General features: G+C 38.2%; 1 protein-coding gene across 7 annotated transcripts in view; it reads left to right on the top strand.

Annotated features, from left to right (window-relative positions):
- ENOX2 (ecto-NOX disulfide-thiol exchanger 2) overlaps positions 1–6,312 on the top strand; it is a 384,343-nt gene extending 378,031 nt beyond the window's left edge. For all 7 annotated transcript variants that reach the window (XM_054577016.1, XM_054577017.1, XM_054577018.1 and 4 more), the window contains 2 exons: positions 872–957; positions 4,499–6,312. In XM_054577016.1, coding sequence (XP_054432991.1) covers positions 872–957; positions 4,499–4,630 — 218 coding nt within the window. In that variant the 3' untranslated portion in view covers positions 4,631–6,312. The remainder of the gene's footprint in view (positions 1–871; positions 958–4,498) is intronic.
- Positions 6,313–14,348: the final 8,036 nt, after the last annotated feature.

The raw sequence follows: 14,348 nt of genomic DNA, 5'->3' as shown, positions 1-14,348 counted from the left end.
CTGTGCTGAGTAGAAATTATGACCATTCCCAGAAGCTATAAACTGTGATGAGAATTCTGTTACTTGAAGAGATTCAGGACTCTGAGCACAAACGAAAGGCTAGTGACCAGTTAAGTAAAAAAAAAAAAAAAAAAAAAAAAAAGTCTGGTTATTCTTTACAGAGATGCTCACAGAGTAAAACTCAAATACAATCAGCAAATCCTCCCATGAGCAGCACAAGGTTAATCAGGCAAAGTACATGATTTGTACTTTTACCACCACAACAGGACATTATTAATGCAAAAGAGGCTAAAATCCAATTTAAAGACTATGCAGAGGAAGTGTAAAATACCAGCACAATCTAAATTCATTGTAAATTTCTAAATTCATTGTAAAATGTAGAACTCAGATCATCTTTAGCTGTCAAAAATGATGGAAATGACTCCACAAATGCCAGCTTTTCTTTTTTTTCTTTTATGTATTTTTTTGCTTATGCTATTACAGTTGTCCCAATTTTTCCCTCATTGCCCCCCCCCTTCCCAGAACCCCCTTTCCTCAAATGACAGCTTTTCTACATGTTATATAGTGTAGTGAGAGACAGTATGTTAAGAGTGATTGTCTGGGTTCAAATTGTCTGGGCCCTGCCACTTAGCACTTGTGTGACCTTGGACAAGTGGCTTAAATTTTCTGTGCCTCAGTGTCTCCTCATCTGTGAATAGGCATGGTAATACTTACTTCACAAGGTTGTTGTAAGTATTGAATAAGGAAACTTAGAATAGTGCCTAGTACATTGTATGCTGTACATAATGAGTTAGCTTTTGATATACTTTATCATGTGGCATCTCAAAGAATGCATTTCTCAAGTGTAACCTCCATGGTATTTTCTCTACAGGGATTATCTCCACCTTTCTTCATGTCCATCCATTTGGAGCAAGCATTGAATATATCTGTTCCTACTTGCACCGTCTAGATAATAAGGTATGTGGGCACCTGAAATGGGAAATAGGATTCTTTGTGAACAAGTGACCTTACTCTCCTCCAGCATAGATAACTCATTAGTAATTGCTCTAAGGAAATGTCCCTCACCTATTCTTCCACTGTGTCTCAGTGTAGAGCCTTTCTCTTGCAAGTATGATGACTATCTGTCACCATTTGCATGGTACTGAGGGGTTTCCTGGGACTTGGGACTTCCAGTGCAAAAACCAGGGAAGTCCTGGGCAAACCTGAATGAGTTGGCTACCCTAGTTCCAAGATATATCTTAGAAGAATTTCCCTCATTTCTCTTATTTTACATATAAATTAACCAATATTTTACACAAACCAATCTCTTGCCCTGGGCCTTTAACAATTAACAAATGTTATTTTTCCAAATTGAAAAGTTCTACTCCAACCCCCTCCTCAACCACCATCACCATCACCATGGCCATTATCTATGATGAAACAATCAAGGCAGTGGCAAAAGAAAAAGATAGAACAATAAGTCTGTAACACAGACTGAGTATTTGCTCACAGCTGATCTCATGGTCCTCCTCCTTCCCTGGATTATATCCTGTGGAGAAACTCGCAAAGCATCAGGAGCAAGGGTAAGTGCTGGTTCCCTACAAAGTCAAAGATGCCTCATTCAAGGAAGAACTCTTGACTCTTTAGTATAAATAAACTCATGATAGATTTTTTTTTTCAGAAGCAGCATTCATTAAACCTGCTCATGGATTGTACTCACTATTTCACAGAATCTTGGCCATTTGAGAAGTGCTATTGCCACTCGTGCAGTTGGTTTCCAAAATGTTAAGCCATTCAAACATAAGTCCTTTCAACAGAAGTACTGGCCCATTTGGGAATCCAGCTATCATGATGCATTCCCCTCATGGCATTTGTTTCCATTCTAGTTGGCACTTCCTCATTTATCTGTGGGAAATGATGCTATTCTGCAATTAAATGGCCCATTTAGCAGTGAAAGGAAGAATGGAATGTGAGCACCAGGATCAAGTGGACAGTTGAAGTGGTATAAAATTGAACTATATATCAGTAAAAAGGATCTGGTTCTTTTTAAAATTGTAAAGATAGTGCATACATATTGTCTAAACATGTAAGTCATATGGAAATATGGTAAAGGGGAAGTTACTTACAATTCCCAACCCTCAGTCATAACCACCATAGACAGTTTAGCATATCTTTATTTCAGATCCTCTTCTATACCTATGCTGCACCTATATCATATGTATATATCAGTAAACATTGTATAGTTATATTATTTGAAGTGAGGATTCAACTCTATATCATACTCTGCAATGTGATTTCATTTAACTGGAATACAGTCTTACTACTAGTACCAGGAAGAAAGCTTGATCTTCCTCCTTGACCAGGCCCAGTTTCCTGCCAGAGTAGTGCCAGGACCTCCCAAAGAGAGCCTACAGTGGCACCAACAGAAGTGAGGAGGAATATTCAGTGTGGTGGCAATCCAGGGTTCCTATAATGATTCCCCAGTGCTCTTCTGTCAAGCCTTAGTGCCCAGGTTCACAGTTACAAAGGTTGTTACTAACATAAAGATGACCACCTGAAGCAATCCTCAAAGGGATCCACAGATTATGTGAGTGAATACAAAACCTCTGTGTGCACATGCACGTGTGTGTGTGTGTGTGAGAGAGAGAGAGAGAGAGAGAGAGAGGCAATGCACAGAAGTAGGAACTCAGAGCATCCCGCACACCCATTACTTTTCCTTTGTGAACTAATGAATATGTGAAGAATTCTGGTCTGGTGGCAGGCATTTCTGCCTTACTCCCTTTCCAAAAGGCTTTGCAGATTCAGTAAGTCTACACGTAGCATCACCAGTGCTGATCCAGTACCATTCAGCTGGCAACAAACCCAAGCCTCTCCGCATGATTGATATTGGCTCTTTCCAATAGAAAACTCAGAGGTGGAAAACAGTTTGGAAGTTCCTGAAAAAAATTTAAAATGGTACTGCTGTATGACCCAGCAATTCCACTTCTGGAAATATATCCAAAGAATCCCAAAACACTAATCAGAAAGAATATATGCACCCCTCTATTCAGTGAAGCATTATTTACAATAGCCAAGATATGGAAGCAGCCCAAGTGTCCATCAGTAGATGAGTGGGTAAAACAACTAACATACATTTACACAATGGAATACAACTATGCCATAAAAAAGAAAGAATTATTTCCCTTGCCGGGTGGCTCAGTTGGTTAGAGTGTCATCCTGTATACCAAAATATTGTGGATTCAATTTCTGGTCAGGACACATACCTGGGTTGTGGATTTGATCCCCAGTCATAGCATGTATCAGTACAGCAACCAATTGACAATTCTCTCTTAAATCGATGTGTGTCTGTCTGTCTCTCTTTCTCTCCTTCTTCACGCTCTTTCTGTCCTTCCTCTCTCTCTAAAATCAATAAACATATCCTTGGGTAAGAATTAAAAACAATGAATTCTTACCACATGCAACAGCATGGATGGACATAAAGGATATTATGCTAATTGAAGTTAGATATAGAAAGCCAAATACCATATGATTTCACTTTATGTGGAATCTAAAGAACAAAATAAATAAACAGAAACACACTCATAAATGCATGTGGACAGCAGAGGACAGATTGCTGAATTTCAGAGGGGAAAGGGGTGGGCAACTTGTCAAAATAGGTGAAGGGATTAAGAAATAATAATTGATAGTTACAGAATAATCAGCATAGGGAATATAGTCAATAGTACTGTGATAATTAAGTATGGTGCCAGGTGGATACTGGAAGTATCAAGAAGATCACTTTGTGAAGTATATGATTGTCTCACCATTATTCTGTACACCTGAAAATAACAAAATAATGTGTAAACTGTAATTGAAAAATTAAATTTACAATGCTTATATAATTAATAGTATTTTAATACATTTTATTGTTATAAAAATGAATGATAAATAAATCTCATTAAAAAGAAAGAAGCCTCAGTGGCGATCAATCTCAAAAACAGCATTCTAAGCAAAGAAATGAGTGACAAAAGACTATATGTTGTATGATTATACATGTATGAAATTTTCATAAAATGCAAAACCACAGTGAAAAAATCTGAGTCAGGGTTTGGGAGTGAGGATTAAATGCAAAGGGGCACAAAGGAACTTTTTTGAGGTAATGGAATGTTCTAAAACTGAATTGTTATGATGGTTGTAAAATTGAATAGATTTACTAAATTTATGCAATAAATTTACTAAAACTCATCAACATGTCAAATAAGTGAATTTATTGTATGTAAATTTTACTTAAATAAAGCGGTGATATATAAACAAAAAGAAAGCTCAGTGGATTCTGTATAATGGTCACAATATATGAAAGGTACCATCTGGAAACCACTCACCCAATATATACGCATGCAGGAGGAGGGAAAAGAGGTCAAATCCACCCCTAACACACAGGTGTGCATCAGTATCCTAAAGTACATCACGTTGGAGGAAAAAGAGCCAGATTAGGAAGGTGAAACTGGTTTTGAATGGAGATGTCCTCTCTGTCCCACAGATCTGCACCAGTGATGTGGAATGTCTCATGAGCAGACTTCAGTATACCTTCAAGCAAGAAATGACTGGAGTTGGAGCCAGTCTGGAGAAGAGATGGAAATTCTGTGGCTTTGAGGGCTTGAAACTGACCTGAATCCATCTCCCTAACAACCTGGGATCCTGAAAATAAATGTGTGTTGGACAAGCTTAGAAAGTGATTTCTATTTTCAATGGTTTTCAAGTGGAAATTGATTTAAATTGTTCAGTTCATTCCTGGAATCTATTTTGATGTATAATAAGGATCCTAGAGCAGCACCTTGAGCTACAGGCCCTAAAAACAATAGACTCAAACCTTAAGTGCTGTAACTTCCTCCCTTTTTGTCAATTGATTGTCTTTGTTTTTATTAGTAGTATTGAAAAAGGCCTGATGCTAAAGAGTATTTGGGGTGTTTTCAGTGTCTGTGCTAAAATGTCAATAGACTTTGGTATTTTTAAAAACACTGTTAACTGAAATATTTTGATGATTTGTGTGTGATTTGTGTTTCGAAGTTTCTCTTCACATTAGTGTTGCTACTGGTGAGAAGAATGTGAGGAGCTCTAGCTACTCCATAACTGACGTCTTTCCAATCCCTAGTAAGTGAATAACACATCAGTGTCTTCTAGGAGGTGTTTGACCAAGTTCACCTTTTAAAAGACAAAGCATGATTTGTGGCTTTTACAAAATTACTGTGAACCAGAAGTTAACAACTGTACTAAACTTATTTTATCTAATATATCAGATAAAAGGTTTATTTCAGAATTTTAAAAAAAATGTAGATATATGTGCAGAATGCAAGTGTCCAGTATGACTGGCATGTGTACGTGCTATTCAGAATCACCTTGTAAATACTCTGCTTTTAAAGGAGGGCATGTTTAGTTTTCTAAAAATTAAAACACAGATGTGTGCACATGTGCATGTGCATACACACATTAGCAAAAGGGATTTATTTTAATATATTTCCCCCCTGGCCTTCTTACAAAATTTGTTGGTCCCTTTTTCCTGCTGTCAGTGTATTGAATTGCTAACCGTGTACTGCCGTAAATATTATGTTTACTTCATGCTGAACGTTTGCGAAGAGTTGATATGAGTATTAATAGAAAACTCCTGGTAATAAATAAACAATGGGCAAGGGTGTGTGAGCTCCACCTGGAGTGCCAGGGACACCTCCAGATTCCAATGGCAGTGTGAGTGGACCAGTTAGAAGGCCCTTCTTAATGGAAGAAAAAGGGAAGGAATGAGGATTTGAGGCTAATATCCTGAGGTAGAGATGATCTTTTGTACTGTTGATGGTGCTTGTAATGTAACACAAGCATGCCTTCCCTTGAGTCTTGATTCAAAATAACTGAATGTACTAAGTAAGCAAAGCCGATGAGGAGTATTTTAGGAAAATACTTTGTAAATGAGATGTCAGTAGTGTTCAAAGTTGTATTTTTAAAAGATAAATATTCATTTTTTATACCTCAGTTTTGTGTTCTGTTTTGAATTACTTGCTCTCTAAGTAATCCTTCAGTAAATCTTCTCAGCTTCTTCCTTTCAGTTACCAGGATGTTGGAAGAACATGCTAAACCGTCTGCCTTGACAACTAGAAATAGAGTTCCATGGCAGCACATTCACGCTGAAATCTGGCTTTCCCCTTAAGCACCCAGCAGTGGAACCAGCAGGAAGCTAGGGTTATTTTTACACTAGCTTCCTCACCGAAGCATCTCTGTCATCAACACTACAGAAGGCTTTGATTGATCTGTTTAAGGGGTCCTGGAATGTATTATTTTAACAATATCAATAAAATCAAGGGAAGTTTGCCACTAACGAATTATTATTTTCTTTAAATAAGTTAAATAAAATGAAATTTTAAAGCTACAACTGCTGCAACCAAACCCCTTGCTCTCCTTCATTTAATCTACTTGTACTATAAGTGGTCTCTTTCTAGTATTCCTGCCAATTTAGTCCAGGTATACATCTCTCAGCCTACTTAAATATACTAGATGTGATTAATTTTGTGTGTCAAGTTGCCTAAGCTATACTACCCAGTAGCTTGATCAGACAGCAGTCTAGATATTGCTGGGAAGGTATTTTTGAGATGTATTTAACATTTAAACCAGCAGACTTTTAGTAAAGCAAATTACCATACTTTACCGTGTATAATGCATACTTTTTGCCCACATTTTTGAGGGAAAAGTAAGAATGCACATTATACATGAGTATAATGATCACATGCCATAATCCCATGTGTAATGCACACAAAACGTGTGCACATTATACTTGGCAAAATACGGTACCCTTCATAAGGTAAGTAGGCCTCATCCAATCAGTTGAAATCCTTAAGAGAAAAAGTTGAAGTCCTCCAAGGAGAAAGTAATTGCTACTCCAGATTGACAAGACTGCAGCATTAACACCTGCCAGAATTATTTGCAGACTGCTGGCCAGCCCTGCAAATTTCAACCTTAGCAACCCCCATAATCACATGAGCCAATTCCTTAAAATAAATCTCTCTCTCTCATATGTGCTCACACACACACACACACACAAACACACACATCTTATTGGTTCTATTTCTTTGGAGAATCTTGACTAATGTACTAGTTCAGAGTGATTATGGTATCTAAAAATAGAATGTTTGGATTATATCACATAATCAAATTGCAGCACATACCATGTCTCACAAAACTTTTCATTCAACATAGAAATCTATTAATGAAACTATTTTACCTTACAAATGCTCAGTGCTTTTATTGGTCTGTTATTAATCCTGAATTTTGAAATCTTACTGTTTTATTATTTTTAGGTGATACAATAGTTAGATTTTTCCAGATACTAATGAATAGAAGCATTCTTTTATTTTACAAATGTTTCTTTCATCTCCCTACTTAGTCTTTATAATGTCTCCAGTTCTTTTTTCAGATTATATTTATTGTATTTTTATAGAGAGGGGAAGAGATGGAGAGAAAGAGGAAGAGAAACATGAATGTGTGGTTGCCTCTCGTGCATCCCACCCTGGGGACCTTCCTTCCGGCAACCCAGGCATGTGCCCTAACTGGGAATTGAACCGGCGACCACTTACTTCACAGTGTGTCACTCAATCCACTGAGCCACACCAGCCAGGGCTCCAGTTATTATTTTTTATACCACCAGATTTCTTGTTAAATGTCTTCTATGCAAATGAAAAAATGTTACTTTACAGAGAAAATTAGACACATCTGTATTCCAGTTATATAAAGTTTCGGTGTTCTTTCCCCAAAATAATTTATTTTATTTTATTTTATTTTTTAATTTATAAATCATGTTTATTCTATTACAGTTGTCTCTATTTTTACCCCTTTAACCCCTTCCACCCATCCCGCCCCCACCCCCCACTCGCACAGTCAATTCCCACTCTGTTGTCCATGTCCATGGGTCATACATGTTCTTTGTCTAGTCCTTTCCCCTTCTTTCCACCATTGTCCTCCTTCCCCCTCACCTCTGGTCACTTTCAGTCTGCTCCATGTTTCCATGCCTGTGGTTTATTTTGTTCATTAGTTTATTTTGTTGAATAGAGTCCACATATAGGTGAGATCATATGGTATTTGTCTTTCATCAACTGGCTTATTTCACTTAGCTTAATATTCTCCAGTTCCCTCCATGTTGTCGCAAAAGGTAGGAATTCCATCTCTCTCTCTTTCTTAAGTGCAGTTTGATTTTATTTTTTTAAATGTCAAATTTAATTATAAAATATTTATAAAAATTTAAAACCGTTATAAAGTTTCAGCAATTAAACCAACATGACCCTAGCACAGAAATAATCAAGTAGATCAATGAAATATAATGAGCATTCTAGAGAAAAACATATATATCTGATTAATATATGTATGATTAAGTTGATATTTCACATCAAAGGGTAAAATAAGGATTATTCAGCAAATAAGGTGCATGGACCACTATTACTTGAGATAAAACAAATAGCCCTATTTCACACATTATACAAGAAATATTCAGGTGAGTTAAAAATCAATATGTAGAATCAAAGGAGTTTTAGGAGGAAATACAAACTAATATAGTTCATGACCTAAAGTAAAATATTCAACCCCAGAAGCTATAAACATTGACAATATGACTATATTAAACATTTAACTATATAGTAATATACATATTAAAAAAAGTTAAAGGACAAGGAATAGAATTGAAAAGTATTTGCAACATATCTAAAACTTGGTTAATAAGTTTTATTATTTTTAGAGAAAAAAGTTCTACAAATCTTTAATCAATAAATGGATAAAGAATACCAAAAAGTCATTTAAAGCTTTTTTTAAAAAAATAATAGAAATAGGCAAGAAATATACTAAAACAGGTTTAGTTTCAACAAACAGTAAAGGAACAAATAACATCATTGTCACAATCAGATTAATGAGTATTAAAAATATTGGTAATATCAAGTATTGGCACTTCTGAAAGGAACTGGGTACTCATAGAAACTTTTTCTTCATCTTAGACCAGTCCCTTTAGCATATTTTGCAGTGCTGGTTTGGTGGTGTATTCTTTTAGCCTTCTTTTGTCTGGGAAACTCCGTATTTTGCCTTCCATTTTCATTGAGAGCCTTGCTGGGTAAGAGCAGTTTTGGTGGCAGGCTTTTGCTTTTCATGACTTGGAATATTTCTTGCCATTCCCTTCTGGCTTGTAGTGTTTCTGTTGAGGAGTCAGATGCTAGCCATATCGGGGCTCCCTTATATGTTACTACCTCTTTCTCTCTTACTTGTTTTAGGATTCTCTGTCTTTCATATTTACCATTTTAATGATGATGTGTCTTGGAGTGGGCCTCACTGGTTTTCCCTTGAATGGGACCCTCTGTGCTTCCTGGACTTGTGGAACTTTTTCTCTCCTCCAATTAGGGAAGTTTTCTATCATTACTTTTTCAAAGAGGTTCTCTAGCCCTTCCTTACCCTCTTCTCCTTCTGGTATCCCTATTATGCGGATATTATTACATTTCAGGTGGTCTTGCATTTCCCTTAATGCCTCTTCATTCTTTTTGAGTCTTTTTTCATTTTCTTGCTCTTTCTGGGAGCTTTTTTCTACCTTATCCTCCAGCTCGCTGATTTGGTCCTCGGCTTCATCTAGTCTGCTTTTGATTCCTTCTATTGTGTTCTTCAATTCAGAAATTGTATTCTTCATTTCCTCTTGTCTCTTGTTGATAGTCTCTATGTCCTTGTTCATGCTGATATACTTTGCAGTAAGTTCCTTGTAGTTTCCCTGTAGTTTTTTTAATTCTTTCTGAGCTCACTGAGCTCATTGAGCTTCCTTAGAACTGTTGTTTAGAACTCAATATCTGATAGTTTACTCGACTTTATTTCATTTAGTTCTCTTTCTGGGGATTCCTCCTTTCCCTTCAAGTGGAGGGTATTTCTGTGCCTTCCCATTCTTTGTGAGACTCTTCTCTTTTGCTTCTGCTTCTTAAGTTGATCTGTCTTGATTTCCTGACTTTGTGGTGTGAACTTCTATGGTCGGAGACCGCTGTTTTTACTTTCTGGATCGGCCTCTGATGATGTCAGATGTTGACCCTGTCTGACCTGAGGCAGTGTGTTCGAGACTTCCAGTAATCTACTGCTTATGGCTGTCTCCTTCAGCTGTTAATCTATTCACTCTGCACTCAGCAGGGTGCCTTAGACAGCTCATGGCAGCGTAGAGTCCCTCCTAGGGGCAGGGTTATTGGGTCTTTTCCCTTTGCTGTTGTATGGGGGAGGAGTCCGCTCTGGGATCCCACCGGCTACTCTTCCCGTTCTCTCTCCAAAGCCTCCATCCCCAGTGTCTCCCAAGTGTCATCAGACTTCTACACCCCCTTTAGGCAAGGATCTACTGTCTGGCTACCACTCTACACTCAGCAGGCAGCTTAGACAGCACAGGGCGGGGTGGAATCCCACCTGGGCGTGGGGCTATTGGGTCCATTCATGCTGGTGCTTCTCAGGGGGAGTGGTCTTTGCGTGAGCAAGATGGTCGCTGCCGCATGAGGGATGAGTCAGCACTGAGATCCTGCCGGCTACTCTCTCAGTTCTCTCCCTAAAGCCTCCTTCCTCAGTCTCTTCTCAGGCGTCTCCAGCCCACTCTGCCCCTGCCTTTGCTAGAGACCAGGGTAAGTGGCTGCAAATAAAAATTTTGCATTGGCCCTTTAGAAGGCTCTATGCGTCTCCAGCCGCCTGTCTCTGGCGGAGAACAGCCCTGCCGCTTTTTCCAACTGGCTGTTTTCTGTGTAGTTTTTGGGCTCTGGTGCTGTTGGCTAGAGATCCCCACTTTTGGTTTAGACCCCGCTCCTCTCAGGGGGATCCCACTGGCTGTTTCAATATCCTTCTGGTGCTGCTGCCCGTGGGTGCCCCGCCCGCCTTCTCAGGTCTGTACTGCACTCCTTACCAGTTAGGTTGCGCTAAAGCCTGTTCTTCTGTCTCCAAGGATACAAGGCTCCTCTCTCGCTCTTGTGCAGTTGTTTGTTCCAGGTGATTTCTCCACAATTTAGTTATAATTCCAGATTGTCCCTGGGAGGAGGTCAGTGTGACTTCCACTCTCTCCTCCGCCATCTTGATTCTCTCTCTAAATTTTTGTTTTTAATTGGGCTCAATAATGTACACTTTTCATATAATACAAAATAAACTTTATTACTTGAAAAGACAGCATAGGTGTGCAAGACCTTTTGACTCACCTGGCAGAGCCGGGCAAGCCCTTGGGATTCTTAGCTGTCTTGGAAAGTCCGTGAAATAGACCTGGATTCACTTTTTGCCACAATTGCTACCATCTGTTCAGAACCAATTATGCTATCATTCTGCCCAAAGTCACTTCATGCCTGTATACCTTTAGGCAAGTGGAATGGACACAAGGGGAACTTCAGTTTCCTAGTTGGTAAAATTAAGGAGTAACAGTACCTACCTCAGACAGTGGTGGTAAATAGTCAACAAGATCGTATCTATAAATTGCCTGGCCAGTTCCTCGCCCATAGTGAGTTCCAAATAAAGAGTTATTATTATTATTAGAATAATTTAGTCAAACGTACAAGTATCCTCATTTTAAAAAAATGTTTTACTGTTCATAAGAAGAATTGTGGAGGTATATCATGTTGCTGTGCTTCAAGAAGGGAAAGTCAACTGTTCAAACGTATTCTAAACATTTACTCAGTCTCAGACGCTCTGCCAAGCACTGTGGGAGTATGGCTGGCTCTTGCCCTCAAAGAGCTAGAAAGGTAGGCTTTAACACACTCAAATCCTTCATCCTTTAGCTAAGACCATAGAAGTTCAACATGAAAATGTTTAGTGTTGGACAACCATGAATGGCGTGGATAATGTAAAATAATGAAAGCTTCCTTTTGAGACCTGGACTATTAATCTCTGTGCCCCTCATCTCATCCCCCATCCAGTCTCACAATATTAGTTCCACAAGAGTATGGTCCTCATTTTTCCTGTTTATTGTAGGTGCTCAGTAAATATTTGTTAAGTGGGTGTTTGTGTAGCAAATTACGCAAACTACGTTCTTATACACTAATAATAAAAGTTAACATCAATTAATGACTCCTACTTACCAGTAAATATATAGAGAGACTCATTCATTTTTACTATAACTGTGGAAATATATAGTATTGGACATTATCCTGTTTCAGCTGTCTCTGAGATGCAAACTAACTTGCTTAAGTTTCTAAAAGGCAGACATGAGATTTGAATCTTTGTCCAACTGCAAACTCAAAACTTTCTACTGCTCCATCCTTTTTAATCATTTTAACTGTTATTCTATTAGAGTTGTTAGAATTTTCCCCCTTTGCCCTGTTCTTCCCATCCCATCCCCTGCTCCCACAGTCAATTCCCACTCTGTTGTCCATGTCCACGGGTCATTCATACATGTCCTTTGTCTAGTCCCTTCCCCTTCTTTCCACCATTGTCCTCCTTCCCCATTCCCTCTGGTCATTTTCAGTCTGCTCCATGTTTCCTTGCCTGTGTTTTATTTTGTTCGTTACTTTATTTTGTTCATCAAATTCCTCTTATAGGTGAGATCACATATCCCATCTTTTATTTAACCTTAATATCATCCTAATTGGAAAGTATTATTATAAACCTCACATTTTTCATTCACATGCCATTATAGAGCACATGATATGTACAAGCCTTGGTCCTAGAAATTCAAAGAGGAATAAAACATGACCTTTTACCTCAAGAGTTTACACTGTGGTGGGGATACCTGCTTAAAAATACAGTCATGGACATCATGGACATCATGGAAGTCCATGGAAGTGGACATCATTGAAGGCCTCAAAAATTTTAGGAAGCTTGAAATATGTTAAGAGTAGAAAGCAGGTTCAGAAAGCTTAATCTACTTGCTTGAGGCACACAGCTATTATGTGGCAAAGCTCAGGATTTGAACCCAAATGTTCCTGGCTTTAATTCATGCTTTTTCTTTTATACCATGGTCTTCAAGATCACCTTGTAATACTGTCATTTCCCACAAAGGGTTATTTATGAGATTTTGCTCACTGTCAAGTACTCAGTAATAACTATGGCAAAAGAAGTGCTCAATAAATAGCTATAATTATTATTCAACTAATATTCATATTTAAAAAACTTTAATGACACAAGAGCTACCCATCAAGTAATGAGGATCCCGTAGGTCACCTGGTAACTTAAAAGAATGATACCTGCTGGCTCAGAGAAATTCAGATTTTACTGAACAATTCTCCATCAGAGGTAAGTAGTGCATGGTCCAAGGCTGACATAGGGAAGAAACTTTTTTGCTGTGTTATGATATAGTCTCCAGTATCTTTCCAGTTTTACCCCCTCCAATCATAGGACAGACCACATCTCATTAACAAGGTGGCCAGGGGGACATTATCTTCTCTCCCATATCCCAAGATTTATAGCATCATTCCAGTTTTTCAACTTGGCAGGAAGCTTTGAAGATCTTAGCTTTCCTAAATGCTCTATCTGGGTAGATTGTCTCAAAGGCACACTGAAGCAATTACTTGCAGCAAAAGAAGTAAGGAAAAGGAATTCATTGCACACAAAAGTATGAGCATTCAAGACTACAGAGCGTTACGGAGATGATCTCAGGTATTGGGTGGAAAATGGGATCCAGGACACATTAAAGTGTTCTACCTAACTGCACTCAATCCAAGTCTGCTTGAATGTTAGACTACCCTAAAATTAATCATCCTCTGGAGAATCTGACCTCTGCAATCTTAACTAATTAATATTCCTCAACAAATATAGTATATTTCAAGGGTTTTCAAAGAAAATCTCTACACATACATTATGTTGTCTGATCTTCACAACATCCTATGAGTCAACAGGGACAGGTGTTTCCTTCACCTTTACTGCAGATAAGGAAATCAAGTCTCAGAAGGATGAAGACCCATACCCTAAGTCACACAGCTAAGTGGATAGTGAAGCTGAGATGAGAATGCAGAGCTCCTGAGTCCTCTCAATTTCCAACTACTTCAGCTCTACCTCTGCCTAGTATGGTTGAGAGAATGTAAAGTAGGGGTTCTTAAGAATTTTTAATGCCATGAACCCCTTGGGAAGTCTGGTGAAGCCTGTGAACTTAACAGAATTACATTTTTTTAAATTTTTATTTTCTTCAATCACAGTTGACATACAATATTATATTAATCTCAGGTATACAATATAGTGATTATACATTTATATAATTTATGAAGTGATCATCCCGATAAATCTAGTACCCACTTGGCACCATACATAGTTATTACAATATTATTGACTACATTTCCTACATTGTACTCTACATCCCCATGACTATTCTGTAACTACCAGTTTCTACTTCTCAATCCCTTCACCTTTTCCACCCAGCCCCCAATCCCCCTCCTATCTGGTAACCATCAGCT

Source organism: Pteronotus mesoamericanus, unplaced genomic scaffold, assembly GCF_021234165.1.
Source record: "Pteronotus mesoamericanus isolate MK-2021 breed Mesoamerican mustached bat unplaced genomic scaffold, CSHL_Meso_final contig_40, whole genome shotgun sequence".
NCBI classification, from domain to species: domain Eukaryota; kingdom Metazoa; phylum Chordata; class Mammalia; order Chiroptera; family Mormoopidae; genus Pteronotus; species Pteronotus mesoamericanus.
This window is presented reverse-complemented; position numbering and strand designations above follow the sequence as displayed.